The sequence below is a fragment of the Nematostella vectensis genome, chromosome 6 (genome assembly GCF_932526225.1).
Source record: "Nematostella vectensis chromosome 6, jaNemVect1.1, whole genome shotgun sequence".
Lineage (NCBI taxonomy): Eukaryota > Metazoa > Cnidaria > Anthozoa > Actiniaria > Edwardsiidae > Nematostella > Nematostella vectensis.
The window spans coordinates 8283876-8311818 of NC_064039.1; the positions used below are offsets into that span (position 1 = coordinate 8283876).

Genomic DNA, 27943 nt, shown 5'->3' on the forward strand with positions numbered 1-27943 from the left:
AAACTAATTATCTTATGCCATGCTTTTTCAGGGGGGGAGGGGGGTGTTATCTAGCCTACAAGGGGTGATTGATTACCTAAAAGAAATCAAGAGCAATTAGGTAAAAAGAACGGTTAATCACTAGGAACAAATTTTACTCTTAATCTTTACACTTAGCCACAAACAAGACTTAGATCTTATATTCAAACTTTCCTCACTGGCTTTATTTCTATTTGTTTCCATTTCAGGGTTATGCCGTGAAAAAGCTGTTTGAAGCATAGTGTGTTTGGAGTATAACTATTTCTTATACCCACTTCCTTTTGAAACCAGCGGCTGTGGGGAATGACCGACGCATGCCGCTATGGACAAGACATTTTTTATTAAGTTGTCACCATGTAGCCAAATCAACATTCAAATTCAAATCTAAACATCACGTGTATGAAGCGGGTGTACCACAACAAATAACGATTGACTATTAAATAAAAGCCTCCATTATACTCCAGCTATGGGCATTTATTGGTTGTATTATACACGCGGACATTTGGATGTTTTTTTTTAACAACACCGGCGTCATGGCATGGGATATCTCAGCATTTCCGTGAAGATACCTAAAAAAAAACCCAGACAACATGCTCGTTGTATCTTTATCTTTTAACTATTTTATACGCCCTACCCATATGCATTGTACATAATGATAGATTTTTAAGATTGTTGTACTTGGCATAGCGGGGAACTGCTCCATTTCCATCTCGATCTGGTTCTCTCACAGGAAGTTCATACCAATTCCCACTTGTAAACCGTGGTTTACGCTAGAAGAAATAAATACAACAATGCGTAAGTCTTCTTGTAAACAATGGTTTACGCTAGAAGAAATGGATACAACACTGCGTAAGTGTTAACTTGTAAACCGTGGTTTACGCTGAAATAAATAAATACAACACTGCGTAAGTGTTAACTGGTAAACACGGTTTACGTTAAAAGAAATGAATACAACCCTGCGTAAATTTTAACTTGTAAACCATGGTTTAACCTAGAAGGAATGGATACAACACTTCGTAAGTGTTAACTTGTAAACCATGGTTTACGCTAGAAGAAATGAATACAACACTGCGTAAGTGTTAACTTGTAAATCATGGTTTACGCTAGAAGAAATGAATACAACACTGCGTAAGTGTTAACTTGTAAATCATGGTTTACGCTAGAAGAAATGAATACAACACTGCGCGAGTCTCAACTGGTAAACCGCGGTTTACCTTAGAATGAATAAACAAATACATTGTATGTCATGGTTTACTCTGAATGAAATGAATACACCACTGCGCGAGTCTCTTATCTAGAAACGTCCGTCTTACCCGTCGTCAGAATGCACCCCTTTAGGTAGGCAGTAGTTGACCTCAACACGAGCAACGCCCAAGATGAACACGAGCCCAAAGCCGTACGACCACCGCACCCCTGATCTTAGGGGATCTAGCCTCTCTCTCCATGGAAGAGCTGCGCGAAAATTAGTTTATGTAGCATTAACTTCGAGTGTGATTACAATTTATAATAACGTAAATGAAATCAACGTAAATGGAAACAATAAAAAATTAAGCAACATCAATACTTATATTTCATTATTATCATGACATTAATAATCATCATCATTAATAACAACGGTAGCATCGCCATCGCCATCGCCATCGCCGCCATCGCCACCATCGCCATCGCCATCATCATCATCATCATCATTATCATCATCATCATCAACGCACTCATCACCAACGCACTCATCATAAACAAACAGTAACTTACTACAATTGAGCTGGGTCAAGTTGCCGGCGTTAATAAAACCGTGAGTCTTGATGTGATCACCGAAGCTGCCCTCACCAGGACGGAACGGGAGGGGCGTGTAGAGGTGTAGGCCTGCCGCCCAATAGGCGTCGCCGCCGAGACTATCACCTGACGGGAAGGATTTCAGTATTGAATGCAATGACTCGTCATGGCAATGTTTTGCCATACATTGTCATGGTGTGCCATGATGTACCATGGCCAACATGGTTTACCAAAGTATTGCCATAACCTGCCACACATTGCCATGGTGTGCCATGACGTGCCATGGCTTGCCATGGTCCACCAAATTATTGTCATAACCTGCCACACATTGCCATGAAGTGCCATGGTGTGCCATGGCTTGCCATGCTTTGAGTATGGCCGTGTACTGCCATAGAATGACACGACTTCCTATTGTCTACAATGTGTTTTACATAATCCGTGATAGTATGTATTGGTTCTACAACCCTTATTAGTGACACAAGGACTACACTTTGATATTCGTGACGGTTATCATTGACGGTAAACCCTATCACCTGACGGGAGGGATGACTCAAAGTCAATGGTACAGTATGTAAAGGTGTATGACCGCAACCAAAAACTGCCACGTGATACATGTGGTATCTGTCACATGATGGGGCGAGTAGGGACGATATCGTCAAACAAAAACGGACAGGTTCGGTAGCATGAGCATTTCTTTTTCTCTGACCAAGTATAGAAACTAGATTGCTTTAAGCCACTCGTTTTGAATAATGTTCGTAACAGAATAAAGAACTCCAAGTGCAAGGTGTGCTTGGCCCCTGTACACTACGAGGGTCAAATAACATATGTTGCCTTGTATTTGTTCCCTTTTTTAGTCACCCCTTACTAGCGTAAAAACGGCACCTAATTATTTCATCCTTGGCCACCCCTTACTAACTGGAACCGGTCCGGTCCGGTCCGCTAATGTTTCCTTGCCCTTACATTAAACGTGAAAGAAAAGATAGAGAACATAGAACAGAAAGAGAACCTCTTTTGATCCGGTTTAATTTCCCTTACACTATAATCGAGAGGACAGTTACCCTGGTATATCAAAGAATCCGAAGCTGGAGCGTATGCAGATATTACAAATTGAAATATTCCTTGTTAATCATGGAGTGAACAAGACAAGGAACTACATGTACCGACCTTCACTTCTAGGCCCCAGGCCCTTCATCTGGAATCCTCGCACTGATAGCGGACCACCAAGAAAGAATCTAAACGCGTGTAAAATAATCAGCATCGTAGTGGCGGCTGAGACACACTAAGTCACTTAGACACACTATGCCACTTAGACACACTATGCTACTTAGATACACTATGCCACTTAGACACACTAAGCCACTTAGACACACTAAGCCACTTAGACACACTAAGCCACTTAGACACACTAAGCCACTTAGACACACTATGCCACTTAGACACACTATGCCACTTAGACACACTATGCCACTTAGACACACTAAGCCACTTAGACACACTAAGCCACTTAGACACACTAAGCCACTTAGAGACTATGCCACTTAGACACACTATGCCACTTAGACACACTAAGCCACTTAGACACACTATGTCACTTAGACACACTATGTCACTTAGACACACTAAGCCACTTAGACACACTAAGTCACTTAGACACACTAAGTCACTTAGACACACTATGCCACTTAGACACACTAAGCCACTTAGACACACTAAGCCACTTAGACACACTAAGCCACTTAGACACACTAAGCCACTTAGACACACTAAGCCACTTAGAGACTATGCCACTTAGACACACTATGCCACTTAGACACACTATGCCACTTAGACACACTATGCCACTTAGACACACTATGTCACTTAGACACACTATGTCACTTAGACACACTAAGCCACTTAGACACACTAAGCCACTTAGACACACTAAGTCACTTAGACACACTATGCCACTTAGACACACTAAGCCACTTAGACACACTATGCCACTTAGACACACTATGCCACTTAGACACACTAAGCCACTTAGACACACTAAGTCACTTAGACACACTATGCCACTTAGACACACTATGCCACTTAGACACACTATGCCACTTAGACACACTAAGCCACTTAGACACACTATGCCAATTAGACACACTATGCCACTAAGACACACTAATCCATTTAGACACACTATGCCACTTAGACACACTATGCCACTTAGACACACTATGTCACTTAGACACACTATGTCACTTAGACACACTAAGCCACTTGGACACACTAAGCCACTTAGACACACTATGTCACTTAGACACACTATGTCACTTAGACACACTAAGCCACTTAGACACACTAAGTCACTTAGACACACTATGCCACTTAGACATACTAAGCCACTTAGACACACTAAGCCACTTAGACACACTATGTCACTTAGACACACTAAGCCACTTAGACACACTAAGTCACTTAGACACACTAAGTCACTTAGACACACTATGCCACTTAGACACACTAAGCCACTTAGACACACTAAGCCACTTAGACACACTAAGCCACTTAGACACACTAAGCCACTTAGAGACTATGCCACTTAGACACACTATGCCACTTAGACACACTATGTCACTTAGACACACTATGTCACTTAGACACACTATGTCACTTAGACACACTAAGCCACTTAGACACACTAAGCCACTTAGACACACTATGCCACTTAGACACACTATGCCACTTAGACACACTAAGCCACTTAGACACACTAAGCCACTTAGACACACTAAGTCACTTAGACACTATGCCACTTAGACACACTATGCCACTTAGACACACTATGCCACTTAGACACACTATGCCACTTAGACACACTATGTCACTTAGACACACTAAGCCACTTAGACACACTAAGTCACTTAGACACACTAAGCCACTTAGACACACTATGTCACTTAGAGACTATGCCACTTAGACACACTATGCCACTTAGACACACTATGCCACTTAGACACACTATGTCACTTAGACACACTATGTCACTTAGACACACTATGTCACTTAGACACACTAAGCCACTTAGACACACTAAGCCACTTAGACACACTATGCCACTTAGACACACTATGCCACTTAGACACACTATGCCACATAGACACACTAAGCCACTTAGACACACTAAGTCACTTAGACACTATGCCACTTAGACACACTATGCCACTTAGACACACTATGCCACTTAGACACACTATGCCACTTAGACACACTATGTCACTTAGACACACTAAGCCACTTAGACACACTAAGTCACTTAGACACACTAAGCCACTTAGACACACTATGTCACTTAGAGACTATGCCACTTAGACACACTATGCCACTTAGACACACTAAGCCACTTAGACACACTATGTCACTTAGACACACTATGTCACTTAGACACACTATGCCACTTAGACACACTAAGCCACTTAGACACACTAAGCCAATTAGACACACTATGCCACTTAGACACACTAAGCCACTTAGACACACTAAGCCAATTAGACACACTATGTCAATTAGACACACTATGCCACTTAGACACACTATGCCACTTAGACACACTATGCCACTTAGACACACTAAGCCACTTAGACACACTAAGTCACTTAGACACACTATGCCACTTAGACAAACTATGCCACTCAGACACACTATGCCACTTAGACACACTAAGCCACTTAGACACACTATGCCAATTAGACACACTATGCCACTTAGACACACTAATCCATTTAGACACACTATGCCACTTAGACACACTATGCCACTTAGACACACTATGTCACTTAGACACACTATGTCACTTAGACACACTAAGCCACTTAGACACACTAAGCCACTTAGACACACTATGTCACTTAGACACACTATGTCACTTAGACACACTAAGCCACTTAGACACACTAAGTCACTTAGACACACTATGCCACTTAGACATACTAAGCCACTTAGACACACTATGCCACTTAGACACACTATGTCACTTAGACACACTAAGCCACTTAGACACACTAAGTCACTTAGACACACTAAGTCACTTAGACACACTATGCCACTTAGACACACTAAGCCACTTAGACACACTAAGCCACTTAGACACACTAAGCCACTTAGACACACTAAGCCACTTAGAGACTATGCCACTTAGACACACTATGCCACTTAGACACACTAAGCCACTTAGACACACTATGTCACTTAGAAACACTATGTCACTTAGACACACTATGTCACTTAGACACACTAAGCCACTTAGACACACTAAGTCACTTAGACACACTATGCCACTTAGACACACTATGCCACTTAGACACACTATGCCACTTAGACACACTATGCCACTTAGACACACTATGTCACTTAGATACACTATGCCACTTAGACACACTAAGCCACTTAGACACTATGTCACTTAGACACACTATGCCACTTAGACACACTAAGCCACTTAGACACTATGCCACTTAGACACACTATGCCACTTAGACACACTATGCTACTTAGACACACTATGTCACTTAGACACACTATGCTACTTAGACACACTAAGCCACTTGGACACACTAAGCCACTTGGACACACTAAGTCACTTGGACACACTATGCCACTTAGACACACTAAGCCACTTAGACACACTATGCCACTTAGACACACTATGCTACTTAGACACACCATGCCACTTAGACACACTATGCCACTTATACACTATGCCACTTAGACACACTAAGTCACTTGGACACACTATGCCACTTAGACACACTAAGCCACTTAGACACACTATGCCAATTAGACACACTATGCCACTTAGACACACTAATCCATTTAGACACACTATGCCACTTAGACACACTATGCCACTTAGACACACTATGTCACTTAGACACACTATGTCACTTAGACACACTAAGCCACTTAGACACACTAAGCCACTTAGACACACTATGTCACTTAGACACACTATGTCACTTAGACACACTAAGCCACTTAGACACACTAAGTCACTTAGACACACTATGCCACTTAGACATACTAAGCCACTTAGACACACTATGCCACTTAGACACACTATGTCACTTAGACACACTAAGCCACTTAGACACACTAAGTCACTTAGACACACTAAGTCACTTAGACACACTATGCCACTTAGACACACTATGCCACTTAGACACACTATGCCACTTAGACACACTATGCCACTTAGACACACTATGTCACTTAGATACACTATGCCACTTAGACACACTAAGCCACTTAGACACTATGTCACTTAGACACACTATGCCACTTAGACACACTAAGCCACTTAGACACTATGCCACTTAGACACACTAAGCCACTTAGACACACTAAGCCACTTAGACCCACTAAGCCACTTAGACACACTAAGCCACTTAGAGACTATGCCACTTAGACACACTATGCCACTTAGACACACTAAGCCACTTAGACACACTATGTCACTTAGAAACACTATGTCACTTAGACACACTATGTCACTTAGACACACTAAGCCACTTAGACACACTAAGTCACTTAGACACACTATGCCACTTAGACACACTATGCCACTTAGACACACTATGCCACTTAGACACACTATGCCACTTAGACACACTATGTCACTTAGATACACTATGCCACTTAGACACACTAAGCCACTTAGACACTATGTCACTTAGACACACTATGCCACTTAGACACACTAAGCCACTTAGACACTATGCCACTTAGACACACTATGCCACTTAGACACACTATGCTACTTAGACACACTATGTCACTTAGACACACTATGCTACTTAGACACACTAAGCCACTTGGACACACTAAGCCACTTGGACACACTAAGTCACTTGGACACACTATGCCACTTAGACACACTAAGCCACTTAGACACACTATGCCACTTAGACACACTATGCTACTTAGACACACCATGCCACTTAGACACACTATGCCACTTATACACTATGCCACTTAGACACACTAAGTCACTTAGACACACTATACCACTTAGACACACTATGCTACTTAGACACACCATGCCACTTAGACACACTATGCCACTTATACACTATGCCACTTAGACACACTAAGTCACTTGGACACACTATGCCACTTAGACACACTAAGCTACTTAGACACACTAAGCCACTTAGACACACTATGCCACTTAGACACACTACGCCACTTAGACACACTAAGCCACTTAAACACACTAAGCCACTTAGCACACTATGCCACTTAGACACACTAAGCCACTTAGCACACTACGCCACTTAGACACACTATGCCACTTAGACACACTAAGCCAATTAGACACACTATGTCAATTAGACACACTATGCCACTTAGACACACTATGCCACTTAGACACACTATGCCACTTAGACACACTATGTCACTTAGACACACTAAGCCACTTAGACACACTATGCCACTTAGACACACTATGTCACTTAGACACACTAAGCCACTTAGACACACTATGCCACTTAGACACACTATGACACTTAGACACACTATGTCACTTAGACACACTATGTCACTTAGACACACTATGCCACTTAGACACACTATGCCACTTAGACACACTATGCCACTTAGACACACTATGCCACTTAGACACACTATATCACTTAGACACACTATGCCACTTAGACACACTATGCCAATTAGACACACTAAGCCAATTAGACACACTATGTCACTTAGACACACTATGCCACTTAGACACACTAAGCCACTTAGCACACTACGCCACTTAGACACACTAAGCCACTTAGATACACTATGTACGTCACTTAGATACACAATGCCACCTAGACAAGCCGCCAAAATGCGAAGTACATACTGTAAGACATGATAACATGGGAAGTGTTGAATTTTGACTTCGTTGTTTAAATGACCTTTTGCATCATTCAGAAAGTACTACCTGTCATTGATTTTGGACTGTTCGTTAGGTAATGTGTTGAGAATGCCAGCTTGCAGAGACCAGGACATCACCTGCCGAGGGATGGTACAATAGTATCACAAAACAACACCAAACAGGGCAAGCCAGGACATCTCTAGCAGAGATGCAAATATAACAGCAAATAGGGTAAATCAGGGCAGCACTAGCAGGATGGTATAATATAACCCAAACACTATATATAAAGTCATGCAGGCCCGTACCCAGAATTTTTCTCTGGGGGGGGGGGGGGGGGGGGTGCGAAATCTGAAATAGTGGACCTAATTTATTCCAGGGGGGAAGGGAGGGAGTTTTCTGATTAAAATCTAACCACCTCTGAAAGAACAAAAAGGGATTTTTTATGCCTTTGCAGTATCTGCACGGGACGTTGTTGGATTTGGTTACATACCCGAGTGATCTAGCTTATGGTTTTTAGTTTTGTCTACAAATAGTACGTCTACCAAAAGTGGACTTTCGGCTGTTCTGGGGGGGGGGGGTGGGGTGCGTTTGCAGCCCCTGCACCCCCTGGCTACGGGCCTGTCATTGCAGATTGAAATGCAAATTTTCGCAAATTCTGGCTTGCACTGACTTGCGTTTCGTTTGGCCAGGGCCTAACATGTTCTAGTCAACTATACCAGGACTACAGGGAAAGGAAAAGTGGCTGAACTGTTCAGAATAAGCCTGTTAAGTGAATACTCTGGGTGTCGCTTACCACATCCTGTGCCACCTCTAAACTCTCTTGCAGCTCGACATTGTGTTTAATGAACCGCACATCTCCACCTAGACCTGCGACCTCCTGTAGAAGTCAAGACAAGCAATACCTATCAGGTGATCCAGATAACAGTTTACAATTTAAAACACATGTCCACCAAGACCTGTGACCTCTTGTTGTAGTCAAGACAAGCAATACGTGTCAGGTGATCCAGATAACAGTTTACTATTTGCGATTACACATCTCATACATCTTACTTTCCCACCAGTGGCATGTCTATCACAACAAAACCACAAAAGCATTTACAATGATCAGATAATAAGGACGGACCTGTGATATTCTTAGTAGGCTGCCTTCTGTGGGGAAAGCGATGCTGTCCCTGCTGTCTGATACTAAGGTGTGCTGAAAACACAGATACAGGTTTGATAAAGTGTCGATATAAGAGGTAATAAGGGATGTCAATACAGAAATCACAATCGTTATCAACAACCTGATTATAATCTTATTTCGCCATTATAATAATCAAATACAATATAGTACTTACTATACAGTAAATGATCTAATAAACGCCCCCTACCTAAAGAACTGCTCCTATCGAAGGAACGCCACCCCCCCCCCACTAAGCTTACAGGTTGTACTGAACGCCCCTCTTTCCCCGCCCCTCCCTCCCAGCTTAAAAACAAACGACACTAGAAAGTGAGCTGTCAGAAAGATGACTACATCTTTCCTTTCATGTTAATCAAGTACAACTATAGCGCTTACCAGAAGTGAGCTATTGAGAAGATGACTACATCTTTTCTTTCATGTTTATCAAGTACAACTATACGCTTACCAGAAGTGAGCCATTGAGAAGATGACTACATCTTTCCTTTCATGTTAATCAAGTACAACTATAGCGCTTACCAGAAGTGAGCCATTGAGAAGATGACTATATCTTTCATTTCATGTTAATCAAGAACAACTATAGCGCTTACCAGAAGTGAGCCATTGAGAGGATGACTACATCTTTCCTTTCATGTTAATCAAGAACAACTATAGCGCTTACCAGAAGTGAGCCGTTGAGAGGATGACTACATCTTTCCTTTCATGTTAATCAAGAACAACTATAGCGCTTAACAGAAGTGAGCCATTTAAAAGATGACTACATCTTTCCTTTCATGTTAATCAAGTACAACTATAGCGCTTACCAGAAGTGAGCCATTGAGAAGATGACTACATCTTTCCTTTATGTTAATCAAGTACAACTATAGCGCTTACCAGAAGTGAGCCGTTGAGAAGATGACTACATCTTTCCTTTATGTTAATCAAGTACAACTATAGTGCAAACCAGAAGTAAGCCATTGAGAAGGTGACTACATCATTGTTTCCTTTCATGTTAATCAAGTACAACTAAAGCGCTTACCAGAAGTGAGCCGTTGAGAAGATGACTACATCTTTCCTTTATGTTAATCAAGTACAACTATAGTGCTTACCAGAAGTGAGCCGTTGAGAAGATGACTACATCTTTTCTTTCATGTTAATCAATTACACTATAGCGCTTACCAGAAGTGAGCCGTTGAGAAGATGACTACATCTTTCCTTTCATGTTAATCAAGTACAACTATAGCGCTTACCAGAAGTGAGCTTTTGAGCGAATGGCCAGCTTGTTCTCTGACAGTAAACGAAGTCTTCTTCGACAGGCCAGTGATCTCTCGCCATGTTCCCTCCCAGCCAATGGAGTGCTTTCCGATCAGGCTTGAGAACTAGAAGCAAAAACACAAATCCTATACATCAACGCTCAATAGGAGGAATATGCATTGCTTGGTGCTTCCACGTAACATACGCTGGCAACCAGGAAAGATGCGTGGCAAGCTGTGGTGCTCTTTTATTGTTTCTCAGCTGTGCCTTTGATATTTTGCAAAATGCCAATCTACTACCAATGACCTCTACTCGGCAAGAGGTGGGGAATCAATCACCGTCATTCACTTCCCAATCTTCTGTTTATTTCGTATGGAATTCTGAAAACCTTTCTTCATGAGTATTTCGGGTCCTCTTGGTAGTTCAGTGCTCGGATCCCGTTTGTTCTTACCCAAATTAATTAATCTTATATGACAAATCCAATGAAATCTCTAATAACAGTTTGATTGTTTGATCTATTTATTATTTCATAGTTATTTGTACTAGAGTCATATTATTAATTTTTAGTTTCAATTAAAGTTTAGTTTGTAGAACAAATCCTTGAACAACTTGATCGATCAATACATGTGCTTATAAAAATTTTTTTTTCCTATGTTATGCTTTCAAAGGGCAGTGTCGTCTTAAAAACCTCATTGTTTGAAAAGACTATGGCCAAGATTCAACGGCATGCCAGAGTCGAACCGACTATAGAGTGGTTTTTATAGGGTTGACTTTCTCCTAAATTAAATTTCGTGCGCAATAAACAGCATGCTAATGTCAAGCTAGAGTGGCACGGTAATGAGACTTTGGCTCGCAGTTCAACCTGGGCCTTCGAATCTTTAAAAGTAGCTAAAGTTTGGCATGGGGACTATGTATCCTTGGCGGGCGGCAGACTTGTGTCTTTGGTCTGATCTTACAGCTCTCATCAAAATAACAGAGGGAACGCCTCTACAACTAGATATACGATGTTGCACGTCACAAGGGAAATCGTTTTGAACAGATGCAGCATGCCAGAAAAACCTGCAGGTAATTTTGTACAACTGCTGCTTAAATTCAGGCATGCGAAATGAGTATGCTAAGAAGTTATGAATGAGTTGGCATAGACAGGAGCTGCAACGTAATATTTAGATCCCAAATCTGTCGCTAAAAGAATATACACCTATTTCACAAAAGGTTGTCAGTGCAAATGGCGAATGGTAAATGGCTTATGGGTACTAATTATTCGTAAAATTAAAGGTTTTAAATAAAGTCCAGCAATGTCAGAGACAAGCAGTGGTAACATTTTAAGGATAATTGTTTTGATTTATCCAAATTCTTCGAGACGACTGGTTACTTTCGGTCGTAGAACTGCCATTTGCCAATCGCTATTCGCCATTTGCACTGACAACCTTTATTGAAATAGGTGTATGCCGCGTACGGAAAATAGCAGAGAGAAGATATCCAAGTAATAAGAAAAAGTGTGACAGTTTGACATGGCTGGCGGACGGGCGCTGACTTGTGAAGGGAGTTGCGAACTTCACTTTGATCCAAATGGCCAGGTAGCACACGAACACGATAAAAAAGCAAGTGTTCCAAAACCATTATTTGAATTAAAAAAGTGAGCATTTGATGGCAAACTTAGTGATATTGAAATGATCCATGCAAGAGCGATGGCAACAACGTAGGGCCTTTTTTCCAAGAAGAAAAAAAAATGTTTTAATAGATCTAAAATGGCGTACGCTTTCTCGATGGCAATTGCTGTTAGAGTTAACATGGAACACACTACATTCACCATCAATGCCACTCCAACCAGGATAATGTAAAAAAAAAATCAATTTCAGGAAAAAACCACTCACTCGGGACTCTTTGTTTAATAAATTAGTTTGAAAAAAAAATCAATTTCAGGCAATAACCACTCGGTCGGGACTCTCACTTGTGTTCGCTGCGTATTGTCACTCGCAGGCATCATCATGCATGAAATGGTATATCTACAAAGTATTTTAACTCCGTAAAAGTCACTCAGTCTTAACACTCCGCTGTGTCTGGGTACTCACATTGTACTGGCAGTCCACTCCTTGGGAAGCCTCTTTGAAGGAACTCATGGGGAACTCTGTGGCTGTCTTATGTGCCACCACACGAAAACTGAAAAAGAAACAATTTCAAATTAGCCAAATATATAATATATAGAAACATCTTATGAGATGGTGTACTTAGATTAAAAAAAAGCTGCAGAATTGAATTGGTTTAATGGTAGATAAAATAGTTTTCCAGTGTACCTTTTCACTGATTTTCCATGGAATGGCTTGGTGAATCCAAGCTGTTAAATTAAGAAATTAAGATAGTTAGGAAACATCTATATATTTTTAATATTGCTCTATTTATATTCACTGGTTAAAGAGGCAATCACTCCAGTTAACCTCCGGTGGGCCGACAGAAACCTCAATCGACAAAGACAAAAGAATCTGTTTATCTTGGGAACACCGTCCTTGTTCCGCCTCGTTCTTGCGCCTGTGACCTCGACTGGGTTACGGAGGATGGAATCTGTTAGAATCCGGTTTACCGTCAATGATAACCATCACGAATATCAAAGCTGAATACTTGTGTCATTAATCAGGGTTGTATCACCAATACATACCATCACGAATTATATCAAGCACATAACGGTACTCATTGGCGAATCATGGCAATCCATTGTAGACAATGGCATGTCATATCATTCTATTGCAGTACAAGGCCATACTCATAGTATGTCATGCCATACCACACCATGGCACGTCATGGCAATGTATTGCAGGTTATGAAATTTGGTGGACCATGGCAATCCATGGCACGTCATGGCAATGTATAGCAGGTTATGTCAATACCTTGGTTTGACCGTGGCAAGCCATGGCACATTATAGCACACAATGGCAATGAATGGCAAAACATTGCCATGATGTGCCATACTAAAAGTAGTTTGTTGTCTACCTGGTAGGTTATTGTCTACCTGGCAGGTTATTGTCTACCTGGTAGGTTATTGTCTACCTGGTAGGTTATTGTCTACCTGGTAGGTTATTGTCTACCTGGTAGGTTATTGTCTACCTGGTAGTTTATTGTCTACCTGGTAGGTTATTGTCTACCTGGCAGTCTATTGTCTACCTGGTAGTTCGTCTTGGTCCTTGTTCCAAATCCAACATCTGCATTGACATTCTCTCCTCTACCCATGAGATTATTCATTTTCAACCCAAACACCTAGAACACACACAAATAGGAATAAGAATAAACTATAAAGTTAAAAATGAAATCTGAAAAAGGTGAAGACAAAGAAACTTTTTTTTTTCTAGCATATACAACACGTCATTCATGACAAATGCCAATAGGGTTAAAGCCGCATTGTCACCAGTTTACTTCCAGAGGTCCGACGGAAACCTCAACCGTTAAAAGACAAAAATCTATTAAAATCCGAGATATTAAACAGGCCATCTGCTCTAAATTATCAATTACATCCTCAAAGAAACTTCCAATAAACACACTGCTTTCAATATTTTGAAATATTTTTCGCACTTTCCGTTTAAAATCATCGGAGATTGTTAAGTAATCAACAGGAAGTAAACTGGTGACAATGCGGCTTCACGAACCAGAAAAGCTCCAAAAAGGAATTCAGTTACTCAGGAAACCCATAGGTGAGTTGAAATGTTACAGACACAACTTTGTTATGTGACATCATGTTAACTTTTTACAATGCACACAGACCTACTATAGGTTTTACAATGTTTTTTTTTTCGAAACATAGTTTGGGTGAATTGTTCAGATCTGATGCTGTCACACCTCACACACTTTATAAGATGCTGGTTACTCACCATTGTGCCTTCATTATTGCCAACTTGAGTACCGATGTTTGAGGTCAGCAGTTTCTTCTCTTCAATAGTAAATGTGATGTCTAACCCGTCGGGGTGGGCCTTTGGACCTGCACCAAATAACAGCCTCAGACTCATACACAGGCGGGTGCACTACCCCTAGACGGCCAAATATTGGGTAATTTCTTATTATGGAATATTGAAATAAACTACTATGCTTTCATCTATATGATAACTATAACTGCGCAACTCCCCCCCCCCCCCCCCCCCTCAGCCAATCCTGGGAACAGGCCTGAGCCTCTCAAACACCTTAAACTTGTCTACGAATTTTAAAGTGCAAGCAAATTGTGGCATGAGAAAATATGCTTTTTCAATGCAATTTTATTAGAGAGTGTTTTTCTTTATTATCAACCACCTGCAATTTGCCCTTGTGTCGGGCTGAATTAGATAGTAAGTGCTGCAGCCATTTTGAGCTCCTGTTTTGTTTCTGAGCAGAAAATGCCAAAAAACAATCTAGAACAATCAACATTAAATGCTTTTAACACCCTAAGCAGATACTCAATGGTGATTGGTTGAGGCCTCAAAAGCATATGAATAAATTAAAACGATTTTTAGGTTTTTGCTCTGTAAAAAAAACCTATTGACAGTGTTTCACATAAGTTTAAGGTGTAACCGTCAATCATAGGGCTAGAAGGGCAGTGGGTTTACCTAAAGCAAATTCTATTTCAATGAAACTTTACAAGGGGTTTGATCAGGGTTGCAAGGGACATGAACCGGCATAGATATGATGCGAAAGATCTGAGATTTGGTGTTTCTTCAATGAGGAAAACATTTGCTAGGGGTATGACCAGGGCATAAACATTAGGCCAAAGGACTGAGAATTGGAGAAAAAAATTAGTAATAGAAGGCGCATGTGGACTACATAGGGACTGAGAGCCCTAACATTGGCCTGGACCCAAGCAATTTTCACAGATTCCAACACTATATCTAGTGTATCAATATAAAATGTCTTCCCACATACTGAATCCGAATTTTTATACTAACCAGAGCTAGTATCAATGAAAATATCGATATCCTTGAAAATTTCCAGATTTTGAAGGTTTTCTCTTGCTTCATAAGTATATGCAAGTGCCTGTAAAAGTAAAAGTCAACAAATCAAAATTGAAAAAATTGGATTCAAGAAATTAGCACACACATGAAGTCATTAACAATTCACACCTATAACATCGTTAACACTCCACACCTACTGCAACACAAGACATCTTTCAACAATCCACACCTACTGCAACACATGGCATCTTTCAACACTCCACACCTACTGCAACACATGGCATCTTTCAACAATCCACACCTACTGCAACACATGGCATCTCTTTCAACAATCCACACCTACTGCAACACATGACATCTTTCAACAATCCACACCTACTGAAACACATGGCATCTTTCAACAATCCACACCTACTGCAACACATGGCACCTTTCAACAATCCACACCTACTGCAACACATGGCATCTTTCAACAATCCACACCTACTGCAACACATGACATCTTTCAACAATCCACACCTACTGCAACACAAGACATCTTTCAACAATCCACACCTACTGCAACACATGACATCTTTCAACAATCCACACCTACTGCAACACATGACATCTTTCTACAATCCACATCTACTGCAACACAAGACATCTTTCAACAATCCACACCTACTGCAACACATGGCATCTTTCAACAATCCACACCTACTGCAACACATGGCATCTTTCAACAATCTACACCTACTGCAACACATGGCATCTTTCAACAATCCACACTTACTGCAACACATGGCATCTTTCAACAATCCACACCTACTGCAACACATGGCATCTTTCAACAATCCACACCTACTGCAACACATGGCATCTTTCAACAATCCACACCTACTGCAACACATGGCACCTTTCAACAATCAACACCTACTGCAACACATTCTCCTCACCTCGCCAAATGTTGTTGCCTCAAAAATCTTTTTCACTTGTTTTGTAACAAAGTCTGCTTTGGTCTTTTTAAGTCCTTCAATATGAACACGCTGGACAACTGCCTGGAAGGAAAAAAATGAGGTCCCAGATACCTTATTGTGTGTATGTTGGGAGGGTTAACATGAGATTAAGGGGAGAAAGTTAAAAATACAGCTATTATAAAAATACACTGGACAAAATGTATAAGTGGGCACGGATGCAACCCAGGAAATCAACATATATCATCCTTTAACATGAAGCAATAATATAAAAGGGACATGTTCCACCCCTTTTTTCCACGTAAAAGCTGTAATATATTCTATACTTGGAGATTTAGAGATTGGTTGAATTGATGTATAGTCATATGACTCCTAGAATCAAAAAGCCCAAACTGTCGCGATCTCGTACCAGAACAATGAATACAATACACAAAAACTGGAAATAGACTCTGCCAAATTTTTGTCTTTAATAAGACTTCTTCAGGGCTGACTGCCCTGAAGAAGTCTTATTAAAGACGAAAATTTGGCAGAGTCTATTTCCAGTTTTTGTCATATGACTCCTAGATACATATTTGTTTCTAAAACAACAAAGAATTCAAACACAGACGTACGCCAGTTTAAATAGGAATGGCCTCAATAGTGTGCATGCAAACAAATTTGCAACACAACCTAACAATTTACTAAAGTTTTGTTCTGTTTTCATAAAAAATAATCTAACAGTGTTATTGAGAATTCTTGAGCATAGCTGTCAACTTTTGGACCTCATCACAAGCCTAATTTTTGTGGTAATGTTTTCACATTCTCTGTATTCACCTGCATTGGCTTTCTTGGGGTTTGGGGTCTTGGGGTTTCACATATTTACTGTGCATATTTCACTTGATTTCATAAGATTCAGTCCAAGTTGGGTTGACAGCTATGCTTGAGTGGTATAGCTGCTTGCCTAAGACATGTCCCTTTTATGGTGACATAAAACATGCCCTCTTTATTGTGCCAATTAAAGTGGAAGTATTTATTCATTAGTGGGGGGGGGGGGGGCTGTAGGGCCACAATGTACAAACTAACTGGAGAGTACAGAAGACTGGAAGCTTCACTTTCTTCCTCAGGGAATTCTTTCTTATCCTCTGAATCCTGCAAGTTATAAATGTCAATTTAACTTAAGTACTTAGGCTTATCAGTAAGGTAGTGGTACCTATTATCCGACACTTGAAAAAAAAATCTAACAGAAAACATGCTGAAAAAAATGACCTATTGAGTCGAAGAAACAACATTCAGAAAACATGTTTTCCAAAGTATTTTACGAGTGTTAATTGTTTTGCAGAACTATGAATAATTGACATTCTCTCAACATTGACATTGATTGACAGCCAAGCAAACACCAAACCATTCAACGTAAATTTGAGCGATTGCCAAGCAAAAGCACATTTTGCCGTGCTGTTTGTCATGCGCATGATGAATGTGTTTTGAATTGCTTGCTACAGCAGAGAAAGAGTCTCAAACTAAATTCTATTGTGACTTTAGCAAAGAACATTTGTCATCAATTATTGCCAGCTGCATTTTAGTGAAAATGAAGTATGATTTTCCCTTTATTTTTTGGCGAAGAAATCTTCTGTCCGATAAGGTAACGGTACCTATTATCGGACACTTTAGATTTACGCTAAAATATCTCGCGTACAAAACACAATTGAGTCTTAGGTTTTACAGCTATAAATCACTGACTATTAAACATAATTAAAAATAATTAGACCAATTTAACAAAAATTCAATGGTTAAATTTGGGAGAAAACAATCGTTCGTAAGACGTGTTATGAAGCCCTATTATCTGACACCTAGCCCTATTATCGGACACCCTAGCCCTATTATCGGACAGCATATTTCTTCTAAAAAAACAACGGGAAAATCATGCTTCATTTTCATTAAAATACTGTAGACAATAATTGTTGACATATGTACTTTTCAAAACTCACGATAGTTTTTAGTTTTAGACTCTTTCTTCTCCGTAGCAAGCAATTCAAAAACATGCATCGCGCGAGTGACAAACTGCACAGCGAAATGTGCGTTTGCTCATCGATCGCTCAAATTTACATTGAATCATTCAATGATTGCTCGACTGTCCGATAATAGGGCACCGAGGTTAGGTACGAACAATTCAAGCTATCCCGAAGTGTCTACGGAAACAGAGGCCAAATGGCATCCTGGGAGATAAACAACAAAATGGCAGATTCGCTGAGCGACTTTCATCACGATCGTTAAATCTTGTTTTTTTTACGGCTTCTTTTCGTCCTTGCGTATTCAAGTCAAAGAGAGGATTTCAATCGCCATTTTGCGGTGCGTGAGAGAAAATTATTTCTAGTTTTGCGAAACAATAAACACTCGGAATACATGTTTTCTGAATGTTGTTTTTTCGACTGGATGGGTCATTTTTCGGTGTGTTTTCCTATTGTTTAAGATATTTACAATTTTTTTCGAGTGTCCCAAAATAGGGCACTGTCCGATAATAGGTACCACTACCTTAATAGGGCTAGGGTGTCCGATCATAAGTAAGAGCAACAACACTTCTTACTAACGATTGTTTTTCCCATAATTTAACCATCACATTTTTATTTTCTAGGTGGGATTATTATGTTTAAGTCAGTGATTTCTAGCTGTAAAACCTAAGATTAAATTCTGGTTAGTACATGAGATATTTTAGCCTAAATCTGAAGTGTCCGATATAGGTTACCATGACCTAAAGTTCACATCAAAATATGTCAACTTGTTTTGCATAAGTATATCATTTCTTTAATGAGTATGATAGTTACCATCTTTCTCGCCTGCACAGCTCCCATTTCGCTCCTTCCTTTCAGTGAAAACGTAAAGAAATCCCAATAAATTTATCGCAAACGATGCACAAACCAAACTCAACATCCAGAATTCGTGTCAGCGGTGGTTGAAATTCGTGGAAGGGACATAACTTCACTAGTCACCAGTCCCTTGCCCAGCCGATCGAAACGTGAGAGAACAGAAAAAGTGTTTCGTTCTGTAGCTTTATTTATTCCGATCAACTCTTCATTTTTTTCACTGATTTGGCAATAACTTGGTGGGTAGTATGTCGGAAGGTGGGGGCGACAGCAGGAGATACCCTCGCAGTCTAGAGGGTGTCCTCCAACTGTCTGTTGCCGCCGGCGGGGGCGAGACACCGAGCGAAAATGTGGCGAGTGAGATGTCAGAAGAGGTGAGAAACCGATCTTTGCATAGCTTTACACCCCCCCCCCCCCCCCCCCCCCCCGCATTAGGCTGGAGTCTCAAGATTTTGAACCTTTTCTCATACCTAATTTTCATGGAAATATCCATAAATTTACTGTATTCTCCCTTATTAGCATTGGTACTTTTTTTTACATTCACTGTATTTTCTCAAGGTATTTTGCGAGGTTGACAGCTACTGTATGTCTTTGCCAGGGCTTAACATGATGGAATGACCTTGATAATATGTGTTATTAGCGAGAATGTTTTAATTCTGGGTATTTCTATTATAATCTCCCCACTTCAACACTTTCAATGAAGAATTTACTTCCTTGGTTTGACCTTTCATCCTACATTTGGAGGGGGCCTCGACAGCCCATTTCCTCAACAGCAAGGTGTTTGTTTGGATGCCCCTTGTGTGTGGGAGGGGAGTCAGGGCATTTCCGGATTGGTGCATCTGGGGTAAAATGGCACTCATATTACAGATTATTTAAAAACTTCACATAAAATCGAAATTAAATTTATTATAATTTCTTATTATTGTTTTTGTATATCATACATTGCAGATTCAGATTGAAGTAAAACTTTGTGCTGATCAGCAAACTTAATCATGTATACATATGCTACTTTTGTTAGGGGGGGAGAGACAGTTAAGCTGAATGATGGCACTTCATATTCTTTTCATGGCTTGCAACAGATTCAACAAATTACATTACTAGTCCAATATTCTGACAAATATATTCATGGCATTGCTCTCTTCTATTATTTTACCTCGTTCTCTGATATGCTCCAGTGGCCTCGCTTGTTTCAGACAATGCCATTCATAAATTTGTTAGCGTATTGAACAACCCTCCAAATTACCCCCAGGATAGAAACAGTTACACTTATGCATGTCTTTAAATTTCCAGAGAAGAGAGTTTTTGGCAGGAGCCCTGTCTTCTCTGAGTGAGAATAGTGAACTTGAGAAAATGAAGCAGTGTGTGAAGGTCCTCTCACAACCAAGCAGTGATAATGATGAGGATGAGGACAAGATAACTGAGAAAAAACATGCTCTAGAAATACTTGCTTCCCTGGCAGACATTATCGACAATGCTAATGGTACATTATATAAAGTCGCAAGTTGGTGGTACATTTTATGGTCTCAGGGGTGGGGACAATGTAGTAAATGGTTGTAGGGGCAGGGGGCGGTACATTAAATAGTTGCAGGGGTAGGGCAGTGCCGTAGCAGGCCTTGAAATATTGGAGGGGCACAAAATAGAAACATTACGAAAATATTGAGAAGGCACAGACGCACCCCTGCTGGTCATTTCCTGATAATTTTTGAAAATATTGGGGGGGGGGGGACATGGGCCCCCAGTGCCCCACCCCCTGCTACGGCCCTGTGGGGACAGTACAGTAAATGGTTTCACAGGGAGGGGGTGGTACAGTAAATGGTTACAAGGGGAGGGGTCAATTTTAAGAGTGGTTTAAAGCTACTGGGTTTTTTTCCCTAACTGCGCCACATATGCAAGACTTCCCTTAGTAGTCCTACTTGATAGACTCTAACTCCGCTCATTTTTCAGACCTTCACAAGATTGGGGGTTTTCCTGTCTTTGCTGAATACCTCAAAAATAACAACAGGTGAGAATACCCTTAATACAGTTTACCTTGAGATTTGCTGAAACCTGGCAACTAACAAGTTTATTTTGCACAGTGAGCTAAGATGGAGGGCTGCTGATTTGGTGGCAACTGTTGGTCAGAATAACCCGTATAGCCAGGCAGTCCTGGTCCAGATGGGAATAGTCCAGACACTGCTAAAGCTTATTGATGCAGACTCTTGCGAGAAAACCAGAATAAAAGCAATGTATGCCCTGTCATGTAAGTCATCCATATGTAATTTGGTTGAAAATTATGGTGCCATAAGATTAAATGCTTTTTTGCCGCTCTTGCATGTTTGGACCTGGTTTTAATGTTTTACAGTACTCCATTATCTGAATGCTTTCAGGAAAGCAAAGCTTTAAAATAGGGGCAAGGCAAGCCTCAGTCATTTCTTGTATATGCATTTCTCCTATCTCTTTTGTAAAAAAAAAATTCTGACAAATCTATGGGGGGGGGGGTGGAGTGCCAATTGCCCTTTCCTGTACCTACACTACTAGCTTCTCTGAATGCCAGACCATATTATTGCCACACTATTTTATGTGCACACTTACTCTCGCTAGCTATGGTCTTGAATGCCAGGCTCTAAACCTCTTGATTGTTTATACACTCCACTACATAGCTGTGGCCCTGAACACCAGGCTCTAAAACCTCTTGATTGTGCATACATACTCACACTTGCTATGGCCCTGAACACCAGGCTTTAAAACATCTTGATTGTGCATACATACTCACACTTGCTATGGCCCTGAACACCAGGCTTTAAAATCTCTTGATTGTGCATACATACTCACACTTGCTATGGCCCTGAACACCAGGCTCTAAAACATCTTGATTGTGCATACTTACTCACACTTGCTATGGCCCTGAACACCAGGCTCTAAAATCTCTTGATTGTGCATACATACTCACACTTGCTATGGCCCTGAACACCAGGCTCTAAAACCTCTTGATTGTGCATACATACTCACACTTGCTATGGCCCTGAACACCAGGCTCTAAAACATCTTGATTGTGCATACATACTCACACTTGCTTTGGCCCTGAACACCAGGCTTTAAAACATCTTGATTGTGCATACATACTCACACTTGCTATGGCCCTGAACACCAGGCTCTAAAACATCTTGATTGTGCATACATACTCACACTTGCTATGGCCCTGAACACCAGGCTCTAAAACATCTTGATTGTGCATACATACTCACACTTGCTTTGGCCCTGAACACCAGGCTCTAAAACATCTTGATTGTGCATACATACTCACACTTGCTATGGCCCTGAACACCAGGCTCTAAAACATCTTGATTGTGCATACTTACTCACACTTGCTATGGCCCTGAACACCAGGCTCTAAAATCTTTTGATTGTGCATACATACTCACACTTGCTATGGCCCTGAACACCAGGCTCTAAAACCTCTTGATTGTGCATACATACTCACACTTGCTATGGCCCTGAACACCAGGCTTTAAAACCTCTTGATTGTGCATACATACTCACACTTGCTGTGGCCCTGAACACCAGGCTCTAAAATCTCTTGATTGTGCATACATACTCACACTTGCTGTGGCCCTGAACACCAGGCTTTAAAACATCTTGATTGTGCATACATACTCACACTTGCTATGGCCCTGAACACCAGGCTTTAAAACCTCTTGATTGTGCATACATACTCACACTTGCTGTGGCCCTGAACACCAGGCTCTAAAATCTCTTGGTTGTGCATACATACTCACACTTGCTATGGCCTTGAACACCAGGCTCTATAATCTCTTGATTGTGCATACATACTCACACTTGCTATGGCCCTGAACACCAGGCTTTAAAACCTCTTGATTGTGCATACATACTCACACTTGCTATGGCCCTGAACACCAGGCTCTAAAATCTCTTGATTGTGCATACATACTCACACTTGCTTTGGCCCTGAACACCAGGCTTTAAAACCTCTTGATTGTGCATACATACTCACACTTGCTGTGGCCCTGAACACCAGGCTTTAAAACCTCTTGATTGTGCATACATACTCACACTTGCTGTGGCCCTGAACACCAGGCTTTAAAACATCTTGATTGTGCATACATACTCACACTTGCTATGGCCCTGAACACCAGGCTCTAAAACATCTTGATTGTGCATACTTACTCACACTTGCTATGTCCCTGAACACCAGGCTCTAAAATCTCTTGATTGTGCATACATACTCACACTTGCTATGGCCCTGAACACCAGGCTCTAAAACCTCTTGATTGTGCATACATACTCACACTTGCTATGGCCCTGAACACCAGGCTCTAAAACATCTTGATTGTGCATACATACTCACACTTGCTTTGGCCCTGAACACCAGGCTTTAAAACCTCTTGATTGTGCATACATACTCACACTTGCTGTGGCCCTGAACACCAGGCTCTAAAACATCTTGATTGTGCATACATACTCACACTTGCTATGGCCCTGAACACCAGGCTCTAAAACATCTTGATTGTGCATACATACTCACACTTGCTATGGCCCTGAACACCAGGATCTAAAACATCTTGATTGTGCATACATACTCATACTTGCTATGGCCCTGAACACCAGGCTTTAAAATCTCTTGATTGTGCATACATACTCACACTTGCTATGGCCCTGAACACCAGGCTCTAAAACATCTTGATTGTGCATACTTACTCACACTTGCTATGGCCCTGAACACCAGGCTCTAAAATCTCTTGATTGTGCATACATACTCACACTTGCTATGGCCCTGAACACCAGGCTTTAAAACATCTTGATTGTGCATACATACTCACACTTGCTATGGCCCTGAACACCAGGCTTTAAAACCTCTTGATTGTGCATACATACTCACACTTGCTGTGGCCCTGAACACCAGGCTCTAAAATCTCTTGGTTGTGCATACATACTCACACTTGCTATGGCCCTGAACACCAGGCTTTAAAACATCTTGATTGTGCATACATACTCACACTTGCTATGGCCCTGGACACCAGGCTTTAAAACCTCTTGATTGTGCATACATACTCACACTTGCTGTGGCCCTGAACACCAGGCTCTAAAATCTCTTGGTTGTGCATACATACTCACACTTGCTATGGCCCTGAACACCAGGCTTTAAAACCTCTTGATTGTGCATACATACTCACACTTGCTATGGCCCTGAACACCAGGCTCTAAAATCTTTTGATTGTGCATACATACTCACACTTGCTATGGCCCTGAACACCAGGCTCTAAAACCTCTTGATTGTGCATACATACTCACACTTGCTATGGCCCTGAACACCAGGCTTTAAAACCTCTTGATTGTGCATACATACTCACACTTGCTGTGGCCCTGAACACCAGGCTCTAAAATCTCTTGATTGTGCATACATACTCACACTTGCTGTGGCCCTGAACACCAGGCTTTAAAACATCTTGATTGTGCATACATACTCACACTTGCTATGGCCCTGAACACCAGGCTTTAAAACCTCTTGATTGTGCATACATACTCACACTTGCTGTGGCCCTGAACACCAGGCTCTAAAATCTCTTGGTTGTGCATACATACTCACACTTGCTATGGCCTTGAACACCAGGCTCTATAATCTCTTGATTGTGCATACATACTCACACTTGCTATGGCCCTGAACACCAGGCTTTAAAACCTCTTGATTGTGCATACATACTCACACTTGCTATGGCCCTGAACACCAGGCTCTAAAATCTCTTGATTGTGCATACATACTCACACTTGCTTTGGCCCTGAACACCAGGCTTTAAAACCTCTTGATTGTGCATACATACTCACACTTGCTGTGGCCCTGAACACCAGGCTTTAAAACCTCTTGATTGTGCATACATACTCACACTTGCTGTGGCCCTGAACACCAGGCTTTAAAACATCTTGATTGTGCATACATACTCACACTTGCTATGGCCCTGAACACCAGGCTTTAAAACCTCTTGATTGTGCATACATACTCACACTTGCTGTGGCCCTGAACACCAGGCTTTAAAACCTCTTGATTGTGCATACATACTCACACTTGCTGTGGCCTTGAACACCAGGCTCTATAATCTCTTGATTGTGCATACATACTCACACTTGCTATGGCCCTGAACACCAGGATCTAAAACCTCTTGATTGTGCATACATACTCACACTTGCTGTGGCTCTGAACACCAGGCTCTAAAATCTCTTGATTGTGCATACATACTCACACTTGCTATGGCCCTGAACACCAGGCTTTAAAACCTCTTGATTGTGCATACATACTCACACTTGCTGTGGCCCTGAACACCAGGCTCTAAAATCTCTTGATTGTGCATACTTACTCACACTTGCTGTGGCTCTGAACACCAGGCTCTAAAATCTTTTGATTGTGCATACATACTCACACTTGCTATGGCCCTGAACACCAGGCTTTAAAACCTCTTGATTGTGCATACATACTGTACTCACACTTGCTATGGCCCTTATTGCCAGAAACTAAAACCTCTTTATTGTATAAACTCTGTTTTAGGTATGACCAGGGGATTCCCAGCAGCGGAGGCTGTGTTTTTGAAGCATGATGGACTCTCTGTACTGATGAGGGCCATGCACTCAGACACTGAGAAACTCAAATTAAAGGCTACTTTTATGATGAGGCACTTCTTGCTGGCAGATTCAGTAGACAAAGGTATATACTACCCCATTCTATACATTAGATTGATTCAAGGGTAAGGGTAATGTTAGCCTATCTGTGGTACATTAACAAAGAATAGTCATGTCTAATCCAATTCTGTCTTTGAGTGAAGGATCATTTGGGTCATCAAATCTAAGTCTGTGCCCAGCAATTTAAGACAATCTCCTTTCACTGTTTTCTCATTTAATCTTTTAAATCCTTTAACACCTTGAAATGTATTTTCAGACATATTTGTCAACATGGGTATGGTGGAACAGTTTGTAAGCCTTCTGCAAGAGGTTAAGGATGACTTTAAAGAACATGTCACTGAAGCCTTGTTACTTCTTGCCAAGAGAAGTCAGCATGCAATATCAGAATGCAGAAGAGAGGAGCTTGCTCTTAAGGCTGCTATAGAAGCGAGAAGGCAAGCTTTAGTTGCTGACAGAGATGGAAATCAGGTATTGTATGACAACAAGTTGGTTTAATATTGAAACCACCCTTAATATACCCACAGATACGGTAGGTGCACAACAAATGGCAAAACTATAGTGATTACCTTTTACCTTGAGTATTACCATTTTAATTAAATTTCCAGGATTTCACTTACCAGGATGAATAAGATGCCATAATGCTTGTGTTTTGTAATCTTTATTGCAGGATGAAATAGAAAACTGTGATGAACTCTTGAAGTTATGTTTTGCTGAGCAGCCTGCTGACATTGAGGACAGATGACACCCAAACTGATCTGATAGAGAATACTTTGGCTAAATGCCAATAGCCTTACCGCTTATTGGGGATGGGGCCATGTCCCCCCCCCCCCCCAAATATCAAAATATGTTTTCCTGCAAAAGTTGTCGGACCTCTATGAACAGTGTTTCAGGCCAAAAATATTCATTCTTTATAGTGCTCATCTAGTAAATAAGCCAAAAAGGGTATCAATTTTTGGCATTGGTTAACTCAGTAAAATATCAAAAGAAAAGAAGCTTTTGGAGAGATTCTTGTCCAAAGTGTGACATCTCTAGTCCGTCAAAATCTACCCCGGGTACCAGAGCCAGGTACCAGGGACTCCAAACTTACTACCAAAGGGCTAGTCGTCGATTCCTGGATCTTTTGTAGTGAAGCTTTGAGTCTCTCTGTACCCAGGTTAGATTTTGACGGTCTACCTTCCTCTAATAGCATTTTGTGGTGGCCTCTGGTTTCTTCTCAAAGAAAAAAAAAGGACTAGCAACTAAGATATTAAAATATGGTAATACTTGATCATTGCGGTCAGAGAGCGAAGTCAGGTTTGATTGTGCAATAATAAGTTACTTTGTACACGATATACCATAAGACTTACAAACAATTTTGTATTTCATACTGATAATGCAGTGGTACTGTAGATTATGTGGATATGTACATGCCGCTCAAATAAAGTTCTTGAAAGAATACATGTGAAAGTTTTAAGACGTTCTAAAAGCTCCTTAGTACCTTA

At 41.0% G+C, this 27943-nt stretch overlaps 3 protein-coding genes across 6 annotated transcripts in view; 2 read left to right on the forward strand and 1 right to left on the reverse strand.

The window, feature by feature from the left end:
* LOC5508345 (myoferlin) overlaps nucleotides 1-481 on the forward strand; it is a 40892-nt gene extending 40411 nt beyond the window's left edge. For both annotated transcript variants that reach the window (XM_048729633.1, XM_048729634.1), the window contains exon 56: nucleotides 228-481. In XM_048729633.1, the coding sequence (XP_048585590.1) occupies nucleotides 228-260 (33 nt within the window). In that variant the 3' untranslated portion in view covers nucleotides 261-481. The remainder of the gene's footprint in view (nucleotides 1-227) is intronic.
* LOC5508338 (sorting and assembly machinery component 50 homolog B) lies at nucleotides 478-19899 on the reverse strand. 3 transcript variants are annotated; one of them, XM_048729641.1, is made up of 17 exons: nucleotides 19758-19899; nucleotides 18022-18087; nucleotides 16942-17043; nucleotides 15998-16085; nucleotides 14957-15063; nucleotides 14256-14348; nucleotides 13394-13434; nucleotides 13172-13259; nucleotides 11096-11224; nucleotides 9813-9884; nucleotides 9483-9566; nucleotides 8756-8826; nucleotides 2956-3023; nucleotides 1771-1917; nucleotides 1332-1470; nucleotides 697-788; nucleotides 478-587 (listed from the first exon to the last, which is right to left on the reverse strand). In XM_048729641.1, exons 1-16 carry the CDS (start codon nucleotides 19782-19784, stop codon nucleotides 743-745), a joined length of 1368 nt encoding a protein of 455 aa, XP_048585598.1. In that variant the 5' UTR covers nucleotides 19785-19899; the 3' UTR covers nucleotides 478-587; nucleotides 697-742. The 3 variants fall into 3 exon arrangements, with proteins under 3 accessions (XP_048585598.1, XP_048585597.1, XP_048585596.1); XM_048729640.1 differs by having other exon boundaries at nucleotides 478-788; XM_048729639.1 differs by lacking the exons at nucleotides 478-587; nucleotides 697-788 and adding an exon at nucleotides 990-1065.
* A 19-nt stretch (nucleotides 19900-19918) lies between these two features.
* LOC5508324 (hsp70-binding protein 1) lies at nucleotides 19919-27897 on the forward strand. The gene is made up of 7 exons (XM_001628884.3): nucleotides 19919-20170; nucleotides 21087-21276; nucleotides 21741-21798; nucleotides 21872-22035; nucleotides 26332-26487; nucleotides 26719-26930; nucleotides 27130-27897. The coding sequence occupies exons 1-7, from the start codon at nucleotides 20045-20047 to the stop codon at nucleotides 27202-27204; spliced, it is 981 nt and encodes a 326-aa protein (XP_001628934.2). The 5' UTR covers nucleotides 19919-20044; the 3' UTR covers nucleotides 27205-27897.
* The last annotated feature ends 46 nt before the right edge of the window (nucleotides 27898-27943 follow it).

Bases quoted from the DNA above. Each gene is read 5' to 3' on its own strand.
- LOC5508338 (XM_048729639.1), bottom strand. From the start codon at position 19,784: ATGGGAGCTGTGCAGGCGAGAAAGATG. The intron at 13,260-13,393 runs GTACACTGGAAA...TTTCTTTTTCAG, and splicing joins CATGGAAAATCAGTGAAAAG to TTTTCGTGTGGTGGCACATA. The intron at 1,066-1,331 runs GTAAGACGGACG...CATTTCTTCTAG, and splicing joins GGGGTGCATTCTGACGACGG to CGTAAACCATGGTTTACAAG.
- LOC5508324 (XM_001628884.3), top strand. From the start codon at position 20,045: ATGTCGGAAGGTGGGGGCGACAGCAGGAGATACCCTCGCAGTCTAGAG. The intron at 21,799-21,871 runs GTGAGAATACCC...TATTTTGCACAG, and splicing joins TACCTCAAAAATAACAACAG to TGAGCTAAGATGGAGGGCTG. The intron at 22,036-26,331 runs GTAAGTCATCCA...ACTCTGTTTTAG, and splicing joins AGCAATGTATGCCCTGTCAT to GTATGACCAGGGGATTCCCA.